Genomic DNA, 17,898 nt, shown 5'->3' with positions numbered 1-17,898 from the left:
TTGATAGAAAATGTGGGAAAGTGTTTCACTAGGAAAGGGAGAGTGAGATATTGAGGCAGTGGTGGGTGGGATAGGCAGAGCGTGTAAGCTAATACACTGATGAGCTTATGGCGGAATGAAAGAAGTATGCCCAGGCTGAGGGAAAGAGAAGAAAAAAACTCATGCCTGTTTTGGGTGAGTAGTTCCGGGGGCTAAAAATACTTAGCTTTGTGTCAGAGGGCCACTCTCTTGTTTCCCTTCACTCAGGAGGAAGGAGTGGTGCCCTATTGGAGATAAGGGTGTGGTGGGAGAGTCTGTCCCACTTGCTACAGTATGGGAGATGGGTACAGCTGTGGTGGGAAATCTAAGGTTCAAAGTGTACACAGATCAGGCTATGAAAGAATGCCAAGAGTTCAAAAATGTACACTGATTAGTCTATGACAGAATGAAAGACATGTGCACAGGCTGAGGAGTAAAAGACACAAAGATGTGTGCTTGTTTTGGGCTGGGATTTCTGAGAGCTCGAAACCCCTGGCTCCTGTTCAAGGGCCCCTCTCTCAATTTCCCATTAGAATTCTTCCCATATTAGCAGGAGGGGCGGGGGGTACACGTCATTGTGCTCTAGGAGAAAGGAATGTGGTGGGAGTGCCTGGCCACCTGCTCATACAGAGGATTATAGCCATGTGTTTGTGGGCAAGATCTGCAATCTGGAAGAGGAGAAAAATCAGCCTATTATAAAATAAAGGAATGCAGAAGTCAGGAGTTAAGAGCTTGGCCCTGAATTGGGGGAAGCATATTCCTTCAGTTTTAGGTGTGTGGGATACTGCTGGATTTTAGCTCAAAGAAAGGAATCAGTGTGCGGTGGGTGTGGTCTGCCTGAGAGGGCCCACATATGCCAGGGATGTGTGTGCAAGATGAGAGTCTCTATGAGTCTAAAAGAGCCATTGATCATCTTACTCTATCATAGAGAGAGAACACAAAACCAAAGAATAATAAAATAAAAAAAGTGTCCCTGATCCTGGGTAGTAGCCAACATTGACTTAGCTCACAGGGAAGAACGATCTACTTTCAGGTGTGGGAGATATGTGAATGATGGGGGAGGGGGTCTGAGGGAAAGGGCATGGGGGCATAAAAAAAATTCCCATTGAAAATGACACTGCTTATACTTTGAGGAATTACGAGCCAGGATGACCATGGACTCTGATCTCTATGCTGGGGTTCCCAAAGTCAGCAAGATGGAGGGACTAGGGGGGTGAACTTGGGGGACAGGGTTTATGTTCAGGAGGAGGGGAGCTGGGCACTGTGAATGTCACAGGACACTGCCAGAGTGTGGTACACGGGACACCAGGGAGATTCAGTCTGATTTGCTGGATTCTGGGAAATCTCATAGAAGAAAAAAGTGGAGGTGGTGGGAGAACAATTAAAGAGAGAAAAAAAAGAGGTTTGGGTGCACCCAGTTTACAGGTCAAGTGTCTAGATAGCCAAAGCAAGGACCCCTCGCTGGAGTCCAATCTGTGCTTGCTACCTGGCAGTCATCACTGTTGACAATATGAAAATATTTTTTGACGCATCCTTCATCTAGGTCTATACACGTCTCAACTCTAAATTATAACAGAGTAACTTACATAGTACGTACCTAATAAATGTTTTAAATGAATCAGTTTGTTATAAGGAATCGGGATGCAGCAAAATTTATGTAGATTATTCTTTATTTTCTTTATTTCTCCCCCACCTCTAGTCTAAATATTTCCTCAAACATATTAAAATGAATAATTAGTTGTATATTTCTATGAGATACATTAAATATTGGCAGGTATTGGGTAGTTATACTTTTGGAATTAAAATTATTTGGAACAAACATTTTTACTGAGCCTCAAAAAACTTCAGTCTTTTCAGAATAATTCATTATTAAACTTAGCAATCTCATAATTAACTATTTAAATCCAAAAATTTACTTGACCAGCAAACCAATAAAATCATGATGCTAACTTAAATTGTAATGAAAGCATAATACTTAACAGGATTGAGTATATGAAAGTTTCTTAAGATTGAAGGTATGTCAAAAAGAATTGCTAAAAAAATCATAGAAGCCTTTATTAAACAAATAATCAAAATGTGAAGCAACTGCTTCTCAGCATATCCTCCATCTAAGTCTACTTAATTCTGAGGATGGTGATTCCATTTCTCTTAATCGTCCCCATACTCAAAATGTGACTGAGGAGGAGCTATTTTCTTGGAATGGAGTCAAAAATGGGGCTATGAGTTGGGTCAAGCCTGTGGCAGTGGGACCTTCAAGATCTTCATTTGCTGATGGGGCAAGATTCAAGGTAAGGAGAAATAGCTGCAAAAACCTGCTACTGAACTCAGGCTGCAAATTATGGAACTAGGAAAAATGGAGGTGGTTAAAAAGGAAATGGAACTCATAAATATCAATATTCCAGTTTTTAGTGAGTTGAAAATGACTGCTATCAGCTGATTTAAATCAGAATATCATATGATTTACTATGCCAAGAGTGACACAATCAAGAGGTATTGTGTTGCATTAATTGTCTAAAAAGACATTGCAAATTCACTCTTGAAATATAATGCTGTCTGTGACAGGATTATATCTATCTGCTTTCAAGGAAAACCAATCAATAAACTTATACAGCAACTACAAAAGCTACTGATAAAGAATTTGAAGAATCCTATCCGTTTTTTTCAATTGAAAATTGATCAAACACGCACTCAAGAAGCATTCATAATTACTCGTGAATGAAAGGCAAAAGTTGGAAACAAAGAGGAAGGAAAAGCAATTGGAAAATATGGACTTGGCGATAGAAATGAAGCTGGAGATCGCATGGTAGAATTCTCTAAGAACAATGACTTGCTCATAGCAAAGACTTTTTTTCAACAACACAAAAGGTGAATATACACATGGACTTCTCCAGATGGAATACACAGATACCAAACTGACTATGGTGTGGGAAAATACCTTGGAGAAGCTCGATATCAGCAGCTAAAACCCAGCAAGTAGAACAGACAGACCATCAATTGCTCATATATAAGCTCAGGTTAAATATGAAAACTATTGACAATAGACCTGATGAGCTGTGGATGACATCGTGAACATCATTCATGAAGAACACAAAAGGTTATTAAAAAGACAGGAACAAAAGAAAAGATCACAGTAGATTTCAGTTTCAGACTACTCTGAAACATGCTCTTAATTGCAGAGTAGTGAAACTAAATGTTAGAAATGATGAAGTCAAAGGGCTGAATGGGAAATTTCAAAGGGTAGCCTGAGAAGACAAAGTCAAATATTATAATGAAATATGCAAAGACCCAGAATTAGAAAAATCAAAAGGGAAGGGCACAATGAAAGAACAAGAAAAAAAGCCAAGCCTCTAGTTATAATATTGAAAAATTCTATGGGGAAAATATTGAACAATGGAGGAAGCATACATCAAAAGAATATGGAAAGTATACAAAGAGTCACGGTAGTCAACATTCCACTATTTCAGCAGGTAGCATATAAGCAAGAACCAATCATGCTAAAGGAAGAAGTTCAAGCTACACTGAAAGTATTAACCAAAAACAAAGCTCCAGGAATTAATGGAATACCAACTGAAATGTTTCAATAAGCTGATGGATGAAGGACTGGAAGCACTTATGTGTCCAGGCCAGGAAATTTGGAAGACAGCTACTTGGCCAACTGACTGGAAGAGACCCACATTTGTGCCCATTCCAAAGAAAGGTAACCCAACAGAAGACTCAAATTATAGAGCGATATCATTGTTATCACATGCAAGCAAAATATGACTGAACATCATCCAACATCAGTTGCAGCAGCACACGGACAGGGAGCTGCCAGAGGTTCAGGCCAAATTCAGAAAATGACTTGGAAAAAGTCCATTGCTGCTGTCAGAGAGATCTTGGCTCAACGATATAGATAACCATGAGAAGAGTGAGAATTCCAGGAAAACCTCATTGTCCTCATGGAGAACTTGTATATGGACAAAGAGGCAGTTATGCAAACAGAACAAGGGCATACTGCATGGTTTAAATCAGGAAAGGTGTGCATGAGGGTGGTATCCTTTCGTCATGCTTATTCAATCTGTATGCTGAGTAAATCATCCGAGAAACTGGGCTCTATGAAGAAGACGGCAGCATCAGAATTGGAGGACTTATTAGCAACCTAGGAAAATAAGCAGATACACACCTTTGCCTGCTGAAAGTGAGGAGGACTTTAAGAACTTGCAGCTGAAGAACAAGGATTGTAGTCTTCAGTGTGGATTACAAGACAATGTAATGAAAACTAAAATCTTCATAACTTGGCCAATAGGTAACATCATGACAGGTGGAGAAAAGGTTGAAATTGTCCAGGATTTTATCTGCGTGGATCCACAATCAATTCTCATGGAAGCAGCAGTCATGAGATGAAACGATGAGATATACTCAGTAAAGCCACTGTTCAAGACCTCTTTAGAGTACTGATAAGCAAGGGTGTAACTTTGAGGGCTAAGGTGGGCCTGACCTAAGCCATGGTGTTTTCAATTGCCGTATATGCATGTGAGAGATGGACAGTGAATGAAGAAGACTAAGAAGAACTGATGAGTTTCAACTATGGTGCTGGAGAAGAATACTGAAAATGCCATGCACTGCTAACAGGTGAAACACTCCTGTTTTGGAAGAAGTACAGCTAGAGTGCTCTTTGGGGCCAAGGACGATGAGACTTCAGCTGACAGACTTCAGACCTATTGTCAGGAGAGATCAGTCCCTGGAGAAGGACATCATATTTGGTAGAAGGACATCATATTTGTTAAAAGGAGCAAGGCCCTCAAGGAGACTGATTGACCCAACGGCTGCATCAATAGGCTCAAGTACAGAAACAACTGTGAGGACTGGGCGGTGTTTCCTTCTGCGGGGCATAAGGTTGTTATGGGTTTGAACAGACTGGATGGCACCTAACAAGAAACAACCCTTCCAAAAAGAATTTTGTGATCTTCAATTTAATCATCAAAACAACAATTTTGGCATACTTGAGGGATTCCAATCTCGTTCTTCGAAATATTCTTTAAAGTACAGGGAACAAAATGCAGTTTGAATGAGCAAGATCAGAACTTTAGGGTACATGGGGTAATGGCACAATGGAAAAAAATTCTTCAGCACAACTATCCTGTCTTGTTTCCTCACCAATGGAGTTTTCAATTTTCTTAAAACTTCTTTCAATGATCAATCCCCATGATCAGCCTGTGTCTTTTATAAAAATATTTCAAGATTCCCCTTTTGGGATCCCCAAAACAATCATCAGAAACATCTGAGCTGAGCTTTGTGCTTTGAATTGAACTGAGCTAGGAGATTCCCTAGGAAACCACTATTTTATTGGACCTCGTTCTCTGCATCAAAATGGTTAATCCAAGATGTGTCCCTGGTTATGGTACTTTCCATTAAAATTGTCTTCAATAGCATTGCTCTTGGTTAAAAGACTAATGAAAAGACCTCTATGAGCTAGCCTATCTTCACACTGAGCTTTTGGCTCTGGGCTAAAAGCTTGTTAAGGCCAAAGTAAACAAGCGGCCATCTAGCCCAGAAGCAACAAAGCCCACATGGAAGCAGCACACCAACATGTGTGATAATGAAGGGCCAAAGGGACCAGGCTTTAAACACCAAAGGTGTGTGGGGGGGAATCATATCCTCGTCAATGAGGGTGGCACGTGATGGAGACCCAATGCCCATCTCTAGACAACTGGACATACCTTGCAGAGGGGTAGTTGGGAGGAGATGAGTCACTTAGGGTACAGTATAGCAATAATGAAACCCACAACCTTCCTCTAGTTCTTAAACGCTTCCTCCCCCCAACTACCAGGACCCCAATTTTGCCTTGCAGACCTGGTTAGACCAGATGATGCACAGCAGTACAGATGGGAACTGGAAACGCAGGGAATCTAGGACAGATGAACCTCTCACGACCAGGGGTGACAGTGGCGATACCAGGAGGGAAAGGGGGTGTAGAAAGGGGAATGGATCACAGGGAGCTACATATAACCTCCTCTCTGGGGGACAGACAGCAGAGGGGTGGGTGCAGAGAGACGCCGGACAGTGTAATATGATACAATAATAATTTATGAATTGTTAAGGGTGCATGGGGGAGAGGGGAGGAGGAAGGGAAGGGGAGGGGGAAAAGGAAAATGAGCTGATTCCGGGAACCCAAGAGGCAAGCGAATTTTGGGAATAATGAGGGCAACAAATGTATAGATGTGCTTTACACAATTGATCTATGTTTTGTGATGAATTGTATGAGCCCCAATAAATTGATTTTTTTTAAAAAGGCCAAGATATTCACCTAAAATTGATAATGAAGAACTATTGGAGATTTCAACTTCAGTAGCTTCTTGTTCAATAGTAAACTTTTCAAGCTTCTCGACTTCAACCAAATTTTCTGCCTTCATTGGGGTTGATTTTTTTTCTCTCTTGGGTTATCTTTGATGTTTTTCTGCTTTTCTTAAAAATGCAGGATTCATCGAAAAACGGACAGTTTTCTATGACACAGTATTCCCCTAAACTTGTTGCAAAGTTTCAGTGCCTTGGAAAGATGTCCACTTAAGTTTTGTTAAAAATTCTATATTAGCCCTGACCTAAAAATATTTATTTTCTATAGCACAAAAAACATCCTGTTCTGTGAATGCACCCTAATGAGCCTAAGATAAGTGCATGATGGAAGAATTTGTCTGAAACCATTTGCTTATTGCAAGTACATGCATGTTTAAACACATTATGTTGGTAATAAACCAACATATGCATGTATGGAACCCTAGTAGGAATACTTTTTGATTTCCTATCATATTAAAATTCTCTCCTAATGACCTAGGACATTATGTTAAGAGATACAACATCTACTATTAAATTACTCACTATTTGCTTTTTGAATAATGAACTTGATTTTCCTTTAGTATAAAGAACACATGATTGAACACATGTGAATAATTTACTAAGTATATTTACCACTGTGCTTGTAGTTGCAAGTGAAGAGGGGAAAAAAAAGAAATTTTCTTGGTGGTAAACAGGTACCTCCTATCTCTGCTTCCTTGTCCAATCTTTATTATATTTCAAAAGAGACTGACTCAGGACACAGATAACCTAATCTTGTAGATTATATCCTGTCTCATTAACCTAATCGCCTCTAATCCTGCCTCATAACATCACAGAGATCAAGATTTACCAACCACAGGAATCACAAAATGGAAGACAATTATATAATACTGAGAATCATGGCACAGCCAACATTAAACATTTTGTGGGTTGGGGACGGGTAGGGGGATGGGGGTGGGGCAGGGAATTCAATCCATAACAGGGACCCAATTCTATAGTAATTGCATAGTACTAGGTTTGAACTCAGGTACTGCATTTTGTAGAAAATGAATCTGACGAAGTTTGAAAGGAGTATACAAGTGGTAGGCAGTTCTAAAATCTTTAATTACCTGAAAGCTTGAGTCCTCGTTCACCTACTTGAGTGTCATATCCATGCGGCATTCGAAGAATTGCATCATGCAGACCAGCTAATTTTGCCACTGCATACACTTCCTTCGGTAAAGCATTTATGTTTCCATACAAAAGGTTGTAGTAAATGGTATTATGGAAGAGGACAGCATCCTGGGGCAAATTTACACACATTTACACATATATATGCATGCTCATTATTTTAAAATCTAAATATAAAGGCATGAAGAGTAAGACATGACAATCCCCTTATCACCTCCCTTATCCATGGGCTCTGATTCCCCTTCTCAGAGGTAGCAAGTTATATTTAATATGTATTATTCTAGAATTTTCAAAAATGCATTGATATGCTGAAAGATATAGGCAGGGCTATGACATATAGTATTTTGCAAATTTCTTTATTTAACACAGCTTGGAAATTGTCTACGATTTGAAACATTCATTTACTTCCTTCGAGCCGATTTCGAATCATAGCGACCCTATCAGGACAGGTTAGTAGTGCCCCTCTGGGTTTCTAAGACTTTAAATATTTATGGCAGTAGGTAGCCTCATCTTTCTCATGCAGAGCAGCTAGTAGATTCCAACAACTAAACTTGTGTGTAGCCACCTTACTTCAAACAGAAAGAATTTATACCCTAATTTTTTTACAACACTGACTGCAAGCATTCATTATACTTTTCAATGTAAGCTAGCATAACACACTAAAGCAAATTTATTGAAAATGAGCAATCATCTCATTTTCTACCAATCTCTAAACATTAGAAGTCTAAAAATTTGAAAAGTAAAAGAATGAGCCCATCAGTTTGCATTAACGAGCATACCAAATTAAAATACTTTTTAAGATCATAATGAGGTAGAAAATTTCAGATAGTATTTTATGTAACATTGTAGTCATTTATATATCTACTATTAATATTAAAAATGTATTACAATGATACTTCAATGAAATCACAGTTCTCTAAATAGGAAATACTTATCTTTCTTAAATGCTCTAACATTTAGAAGAGAGTTAAAAAACAATTGCTAACCGGAAAATCAGAAAATACAAAAAAGTAAACTTAAAAATAAGCAACCCATAATTTTAACATCCTATGCAGTCACTATTATGCACATTTTGATTACAATGCCACCTTTTTTCCTTTATGTACTTTTAATAAGATTGAGATAATCACGTTTTGTTTGGTATCTTCTTTTTTCCAGCAAATTATGAGTATTTTTATATGACATTTAACATTCGGTAATAATATGACATTTCAAATGGCCCTCTGACATTTGAATCTATGGTAATTTAACCATCTACTAACTGATGGGTAACTTGCTTCCTACATTTTCCTATTATAAATAATACTATAATGAATGCTTTTGTCTATAAAAATTTGTTCACCTCTCTATTTTCTTACTAAAATGTCTCAGAGAAAAGACTAAAAAATGATTAATGTTTTTCAGGCAGTTGATATACTTGCCAATTTGCTTTTCAGAAAAATAATCTATCCATTTTACACAGCTTTGGTCAAATTGGTATTATAAATTTCAAAATCCTGGCTAATCTGGTGTTTAAAATGATTTTAAGTTGATTTAAATTACTGAGGCCTTCAATGAAGATGTAAGAGAAAGAAGAAGGAAACTGGAAAATTCCACTGAGAGAAAAAAACAGAAAGAATGAAAAAAAGAATAATAAAGGAGTGATCAAGAAGAGGTCAACTGATATATTGCAATAAAACTTACTAATTCAAGGACCCCGTGATTAGAGAACTCTCTCTAATCTTGAGCAAATGCAAAGGGGGAAGAAAATGACCTAAACAAACCTTCTTGCTCACTGTGATAATAAAAAATCACACCCACTAGTGCCAAGACAGTTTAATACCACCTAGGACACTGCCATGACATTTCCAACCGGACTAAATAAGGGAAAGAGAGTAATGGACCTCAAAGGTATCAAAAGTTCCCCTGAAAAAGTATGAATATTCCTCCCCTTAGTTATTATACATTTAGAAAAGTAGAATAAATATCTCTGCACTGTACCAGCCTGGGTCATCTTGTTTCTACTCCCCAGAGACCAAGCCATTCCTTCACTAGATCACTTCTGCTTTGAAATCAATGCTTGGCTGAGTAAGATGCTGTGCCTGTGTGATACTTCTCAAGAGAATAACAAAGATGTGCATAATTTCATTTCTTTACTGACCATGTATATTTTTCCTCTGTAAATACAATATTTTATTTAAAAAAACAAGCAACAACAAACTCAATGCCATTGAGTCGACGCCGACTCAGAGTAATTCTTGAATAACCCTAGAGACTGATAGAAATTGAGTGACATGAATGAGAACATGGAATCCCAAGTAGTTAAAGCCCAGAATTCAATTCACTGGACATGCAATTTAGGTCAATGTTTCTCAATATATATGAACCATATATTTGTTATCAGACTCAACAATGGAATATTAAAGACTCAAGGACCCCACACAGATGTGGGGCTTGCTAGAATTTTTATTATCTGAAGTAGGTCTTGTGAAAGAATTTGAGAATTTTAAAAATGTCCTCAGATGGATCATACACACCAACATTTGGATTCTCAAACAAAAGGGGCAGGGCAATTTGGCATGTGTCAAATCACTTGGTGGCCTCTTCAAAGTTATATATAAGCTGTAACTTTGTTACAGTTATTCTCCTTCCAGCTCCCATATTTTGGTCTGTTCCCCCAGGGTTTGGGGCTATCTACTCCTCGTGTTCTTAGACTCCTTTGAATTTATTTGGCCCCTGTCCGTTTACTTACACAGTCCATACTATGCGTTGGGCATCGTACTTAGAGCTGAGGGTATGGTAGTGAATTAGATATAATAATGTAATGTTTTCACCTAAATTATAATAAAAAGCTTGAAAAGCAAACAAACAAAATAAACTTTAATACTGGCAGCCAAGATGCTTTGCAATTATTATAATTTCAATATTTCAAAATTGTTCAAAAATGCAATAATTGCTTTTACTTACAGAACAAGTATGTGTTGGACATTGTACTTAGTACTTAAATGTATTGGCTCTAATACATAAGCACAATTCTAACTTATACAAAAAATAGTATCCTCTTGTGAAGGGGGAAGAAACCAAGGAACAACCCTAGAACGAATAAGGGTTAGAGCTGGGATTTGAATCTGGATCTGTTTATCTTCAAAGGCTTGTGGTCTTTTCACTATATTAGGATTGAGAAATATTTACATTGTGTACATCTTATTTTTTCCTTTCCCTTTATGGTATCAGAATTTGATCCGGAAGGTCTAACACTATCCAGCTCATCAGCATTTGTTGATTCCCTGAAAACAAATTATTCTAATAAATAGTTTTTAAAAAATAATTTAAAAAAATACCTGAGGCACGACTCCAATTGCCCTCCGAAGGCTTTCCAGGTTCACATCTTGTATATTTTGATCAGCAAGATAAATGCTGCCCTTTTGAGGCTCATAGAAACGAAATAACAGTCTCACTAACGTGCTTTTCCTGAAATTAAAGATGAGAAAAGATTGCTTAATTCCAATTGGCAGTAGGTAAACCATGTTTTCGACAACAGTAATCATTTTATTATGGTAAAGAACAAATATTACATTGGGAAATATCAGTCAATGATGTAGAATTTTATGAATGACTAAATTACCCACCCTGACCCACTACCTCCTACAATGGCCACTTTCTTCCCTGCAGGGACTTCAAAAGATATTCCATTGAGGACTTTCTGCCCTTTAATGTATTCAAAATGCACATTATCAAAGGCCACTCTAGCTGTCTGTGGTGTGATTTGAAGGAGAGGTGCCATTGCTTTGTCCTAGTAGGGATGAGAAAAAACAAACTATGTTATACATTGTTTAGAACATATACAGACACGTTTCTAATTTAGAAAGAAAAAGGAAAACAATGAGGAAAGACGAGATATATAATCACTTCCTAGCTTGGTTTCTAAGATTTCTTTTTAACCCCTCATTCTAAATTCAACAATTCTGACAGCTCTGTTTATTGAACATTTTTTTACTGGGGCTGGATGAAGATGGAATAATGGTGGATCAGGAAGTAAGAAGGGGTAGGGGAGAGGCAATTACAAATTCTTCACCTTAAATTACTAGCAGAAGCAAATCAAGTGAATGTTTAGAATTTCAAGTTAATAAAATTTCGTTTCTGGGCATAATATTCCTTGCTAACATTGTGAGGTTTCCAGACACAGAAGTACAAACTATAACAACCACTTCACAACAACCTCTCGATATGAGTTGGAATCGACTCGATAGCATGGAGTTTGATTTCTGAATTTGTAATACACATGATAAACCCAATTTCTCCAAGAAAGAAATTGGTTTACAAACATGGCAGTATAAGAATATTCTTCTAGAATAATCTTATTAGTAGGATGACGTTCATATGCTTTGTAAAAGGTACTATATAGATTACTTACTTTAATTCTGGTGTCTACCTTGAGTAGAGTAAACAAGGTGTTCATATCTATGAGTGCTTGTCTAGTCTCTCTATATACAGTTCCCAGAAAATTAAGGGGTAGTGAAAGCTGAAAAAGCAGTCCATTCACCATTACTAGATCTCCAACGGTAAGAGTACCTTGAAATAATAAAACAGTTAGCAAAAGGAAAAAAACAAATGGATATTTTAGATGAACGCTACAAATATTAACGATTTAAGAGAATTTAATTTCTATTAATTTGGAATACAGTTCAAAATTATACATAAGAATCAACTTTTTCAAACCAAAACCCATTGCCATCAAGTCAATTCTGACACATAGCAACCCTATAGAAGTACAACTGTCCCTTAGGGTTTCTGATACTCAATGTTTACACAAGCAGACAGCCTCATCTTTATCCCCCTGAAGCAGCTGGTGAATTAGGAACCCTGACCTGAGAACTAGCAGTCCACAGTTCTGGTGTCTACCTTGAATTTTCACTGGGACTCCTTCAAGTAACTCTTAGGCCTACTCAAATTTCAAAGCATTTTAATCCCCGATTTAGGCAATATAAGGAACTTGGTATATGGTAAATGGAATAGACAAAAATTTCATCTGTGCACTATATATGCAATGCATTACATACTATATATATAATGGTTTAAAGTAGGGGTAGAAATAGAAAGCCAGTCATTTCTTTTTTCTTCCCAAGATAGTATCAATGTTAATGTGTGGCATAAGATAAAAATTTTATCAGACTACATATTAAAAATTTGGAGAAAATGACCAGGAACAATAAACCAAATATTAAAGGTCACAATGAATGAATAAATTCTAATTGAGAAAAAAATCACACATATTATATATTTTGAGATGCTTTTCCCATGATCAACTAACAGAAAGATGAAAATATTACTTGAAATACTAAAAAGGATTGCTTGCATATTAGTCCTTTAAACTAAGCATTAAATTAATTACACTACTTTATATGTCTACAAGAGAAAGAAAAAAATATCGATATTAAAAATATAAGATGCTAAAATTAAAAAGTGTCTTATGAGAGAATCAAATTGTAGAACCAGTATACATAATAGAAGTGGAAATGCTCAGCTGGCAGTGTTAAACAAAAGTAAGGATAAAAACAAAACAAACCAGAGTATCAAAGTATGAAGAAAACACGTTCAAGTAAAAAATGGAACGTATTTCAAGGAGGCTGGTTTTATTGAACACGCTTTATAATTAAGATGAATATACATATTCCTCTCATTAATTTTTATTTTTAAAGGTTAAGTAGAACAGTCTAAAATTTAAATAAATGCAGATCCATTACCTGCCATAATTCCTTTGCTTGCAAGCACCATTATAGCCGTTAAACCAATACTGAAAATAGTACTTTGGCCAAAGTTCAGCATAGCCAGAGTAGAGGTACTTTTCAATGAAGCAGACTCATATGTCTTCAAATATCCATCATATCTCTGTGCTTCATATTTCTCATTATTAAAATACTATAGAATACATAAAATTAGTAACTTTATAGGCAAATGTAGCCAAATTTTACCATTTTAATTAGCATACTTGTTAGACATCATGTGTAAATATAATTCTGTTCTACATAATGCATTTTTAAAAACGGACTTTCAATATATTACAGTATGATATTCCTACAATTTTACATCAACTGAATCAAATGAACCATATTTGAAAAGCCTGTAAAATTCATCCAATAAACTATTGACTGTCCAGTTAATTAAAACGCATATCTTAAAAGAACCTTCAATGACACTTCCTTTATACAAATTTCCTGATTCCCCCAAACCCCAAATTGGTATTTTACATTACCATTACATTATGTGTTGTCATATAGTTAAACTGCATACTTACCATAACTCTCCCAGTACATAATGAAGTTCTGGGACAGCAAGGATTATACATTAATAATTTTTTCTACTACTCCATCACACCTCTTAGAGTTAACTGCTTTTCACACAAGAGGCATTCAGTAACAACTGTATTACAAATAATGCACACATAATGCTGGTTTTTACTAAATCCACAGCCCCATTATATGGTGGTGTAGTGGTTACGCATTGGGCTGTAGTCTGCATGGCTGGCAGTTCAAAACCAGCAGCAACTCCATGGGAGAAAGACTTGGCTTTCTAGTCCTGTACACAATTACAGTCTCAGAAACCCACTGGGGTTCACTATGAGTCAGCATAGGCAGTGAATTTAGTTTGGTTTTGGGGGTGTGTATCTTGTGTGTGCACATATGATTTCCATGGGCAGGTTATATAAGAAACTGCGCTCGTTTCTTAATGGAAAAAGGAACACCTCGATGACGTAACGCAAAGCACTCTGCTAGGTACTGCAGAGGTAGGAGAAGGGTCACGAACTTCATATGCCAGTTTGATTAGCTTGGTCACTTTGACCCAAGATGCTAATCATTCTCTGATCCCTTACAAATTAATTTGACAGATAAAATTCTAGTGGTAGTAAACAAAAGCCGAGGAATGAAAGAACTTCAATTTCAATATAAAAATAAAGCAATCAAGTACTATTATCTCATCACAGCTGGACTCTACCTTAAAATTACTTGAGAAAATAAAGTTCTGACTTACAGTACTTATTAAATTAAATGGCAGATCAAATCTTAGTGCAGTGTGAAAGGTAGAAGAATGTACAATTAAAAGCATTACCTTCACAGTTTCATAATTCAGCAGTGAGTCTATGGCAGCATTACCAGCATCATTATCGGCTTTGTTCATTTCTATTCTAAATCTAGTTCTGTAAGACAAAGATTTGTATAGCCATGATACAGTTGCTAAAAGCATAACTAATTTCTGAACATTGACTAGCCCCTTGGGATAGCATACCTCCACCGTGTGACTGCCACTGTGAAGGCTGTGTATGCACCAAGCGTTCCAAGGGCCACCAGGGCAAACTGGGCACCACACTTATAATACTAGAGGAGGCGAGCGGCAGAGAGAGAGAAAAGTCAGTTTTTAATATAACATGGCAAATTGTAGGCGAAATATCTTAATAAAAGCTAAGTTCTAGAACCAAATAAAACTTCATGAGAAAATAAACCCTGGAAAAATTTACTTCATGTACCAAGGGAAGAAAGACAAACTTCACTTGCCACATTAATTTAAAAACAAAACAAAACGAAGAAATATTTGCCACCGTGTTGACTCTGACTTCTAGAGTAGAAAACCAGTTGAATTTGACTGATGGCAACCTCATGTTTATCAGAGTTGAACTGTGCTCCATAGAGTTTTTAATGGCTGTATATTCAGAAGGACATCACCTGGCCTATCTTCTGAGGTGCATCTGGATGGACTTGGATTACAAACTTTTTAGTTAGCAGTTGAGAACATTAAATATATGCAACACCCAGGGACTCCTGACACACCAATACTACCCTTAAATGCTAACAGCAAAATAGTAAAATAAACCTAAAAAGGATTAAAGAATATCCATTTCATTCTGTTGCACATAGGGTTGCTATGAGCTGGAATCCAATCGACGGCACCCAACAACAACGTACAATTTTAGCTATAAAATATAAAGTTGCTTAAAATGTTATGAATGGTACACAGAAATGTAGATGTACTGAGCATACGAGACTAATATCATACACAAAAATATCTGCTAACAAAAATGTTAAAGCACTACTTCCTGACTATTTGTAGAACTGGCACAGTTCTTCACAATTGTAACACAATAAAAATGTGGACAGTCCCTTGAAGCTTGTGGTAGAGAATGTAAAAATAGCATAAGCTTTCTGGCATCATGAAATTTTCTTTCAAATTCATAGGCATAAAATAGCACAATAGCTTTAGATACTTAATAGCTATTATGAGAATGAAAACATAAATGCTTAAAATGTTCTACTTACCAAAATACCACTGACAAGAGTCACCTCAAATATGATGGGAAGAAGATTAAATACCAAAGCACTCAGGACAAAACTGATGCCCCTTGTTCCTCTGTCAATAGCCTTAGATAAAGCTCCTGTCTGTCTGCTTAGGTGGAATCCAAGATCCAGGTTGTGAAGATGGAGAAAGACATTTTTGGCTATTCTTCTAATTGAATTTTGGGCGACCTTGCCAAATACTGCATTTCGAGCTTCATTAAAAAAGGCAGCACCAGCTCTTGATACACCATCTAACAATACATTTGAAAAAGAATAGAATATAAAAATATTAGAACCATAGGAATATAAAAATGAATAATTCAATTACTGACTATATCACAGGACAAAACAAAATAATAAAAAGTAATTCAGCCTAGTAAACACTAACCTTTCCACCACAACAGATTCCTTACAGTGCTATTTTTTCCTCAGAGATTCTAGATATTTAAAATCTTTTTTTCCAATTAAAATATTTTAAGAACAATAACCCAAGTGGCCTTATTATAGATAATTATATAGTATCTATTAAGGTTATTTTATCTAATACAATTCCCAAATTAACAAAAATAAAATAAAATTGAGAACCTGAAAACTCAGTGCCTGAGAAATCACTGATGTCCCCCGAGTCTCATAAAATGTCATTTCTAATGCATTCAGACAGTGCTCTTCTGAAACTGTAGATGTGTCATTGCGACTGAGCGTAATTTAATAAAGTACAAACAGTATGTACATGTATAAATTATTTAACTATTTCCTATGTAAAAGCCAATAATAACAGGAACAAAATAACTAACCTTACTGGAAAAGTATCTTAAAAGGAAACTAATTATATAAGTAGTGGTTGTTATGAATTTCATATTTTATACCTGTTTTCTAGAAGAAGAAAAATACATCTGTTATCAGGAAATCTTTGGAAAGGATACCAAAGAATTAAAAACCCTCACATAAAACAATAAATCAACCAAATTCTAATTTCTGTTATGGTGAAAAGGTCATGTGTTCATGTATGCTAAAATCTTCTTGTAAAAAGTCAACACATGCAGACAGGTTAAAGGTTCACATACAGCCGATCAAAACTGATACTGCCATGGTTGCAACTGTATTTGGTGCATCACTCAGGTGCAGCATGTTTCCCGACATCTGGTTGAGGCTGTCTACAGCATGTTTAAACATGAAGGGGACCACAATATTCATGGCCTAAAAACATAAAAACAGCAACTAATCACTAATATGCAAAATATATGCTTACAAACATACAAGTATTGACATAAATATTTATAATAATATTTAGATATTAATAACCATTTACTGATACTCAAACCATTTTCTTAATTTATAAAGAGAGTATTTGGCAATGGGAGAGCTCTTACTACAGGATTCTTACATCATATTAACTGCCATTTAAATACTGGCAAGATATGCAGATTAGTCAAATGTTTCGATTTTCATGAAACCATGCCTAGCTGTTAAAAAATGCTCCCTCTGCCATATGAAATTCTAAAGAGCTTATAACATACACAGAAAACTACCTAATACTGTATTTATTGATATGTTTTCCTATGCTAGTGAATCCTAGGAGGATCTGTATCATGTATTAAGCTTTTTGCCTCATACTAAGTAAAATGTTTTATATACAGTAAGTATTCAATAAATAACTGTTGAATAATTTTTTCAATCAAAAAACTGATATACAGAAACACAAGTCTCAAAAGCCATTTTCCAGCCTGCTATGTCAGAAGCCTGAAAGTCATTACTCTCTCCTCGCAACGAGGAAGCCATGCTTGGTAAGGTATAAAGGGGCAGGCCCTCAACAAAATGGACTCCCACAGTGGCTCCAACAATGGGCTCAAATATAACAGCTGTGTGGATGGCTTAGCACCAGGTGGTGCTTCGTTCTGTTGTAGACAGATAACATAATCAGCGAGACAGAAACTCTAAAATCAAACAAAAATTCTAGAAATCAAGAAATCTCAGGACTGGATGGATGGTTATCAGATAACAAGCATGGGACGATCCCCTTAGAGAAGGTCTACTCAGAGGGGTAGACTAGACTTCCTGGCAGTACGAATCTCAACATAAAGCTACTTCGGTA

At 36.5% G+C, this 17,898-nt stretch overlaps 1 protein-coding gene across 1 annotated transcript in view; it reads right to left on the bottom strand.

Annotated features, from left to right (window-relative positions):
- Positions 1–17,898, bottom strand: part of ABCB7 (ATP binding cassette subfamily B member 7) — a 126,661-nt gene that overhangs the window by 18,630 nt on the left and 90,133 nt on the right. Inside the window, exons 5-13 of the mRNA XM_004715891.3 lie at positions 16,871–17,003; positions 15,789–16,057; positions 14,764–14,852; positions 14,587–14,674; positions 13,224–13,398; positions 11,894–12,051; positions 11,109–11,272; positions 10,821–10,950; positions 7,440–7,611 (exon numbers count right to left, since the gene is read on the bottom strand). Of these exons, the coding sequence (XP_004715948.1) occupies positions 7,440–7,611; positions 10,821–10,950; positions 11,109–11,272; positions 11,894–12,051; positions 13,224–13,398; positions 14,587–14,674; positions 14,764–14,852; positions 15,789–16,057; positions 16,871–17,003 (1,378 nt within the window). The remainder of the gene's footprint in view (positions 1–7,439; positions 7,612–10,820; positions 10,951–11,108; positions 11,273–11,893; positions 12,052–13,223; positions 13,399–14,586; positions 14,675–14,763; positions 14,853–15,788; positions 16,058–16,870; positions 17,004–17,898) is intronic.

Source organism: Echinops telfairi, unplaced genomic scaffold, assembly GCF_000313985.2.
Source record: "Echinops telfairi isolate 266 unplaced genomic scaffold, ASM31398v2 ScPeMD7_34;HRSCAF=130, whole genome shotgun sequence".
Taxonomy (NCBI): Eukaryota; Metazoa; Chordata; class Mammalia; order Afrosoricida; family Tenrecidae; genus Echinops; species Echinops telfairi.
Note: the sequence above shows the minus strand (reverse complement) of the source record. Positions and strands in the feature narration are given on the sequence as shown.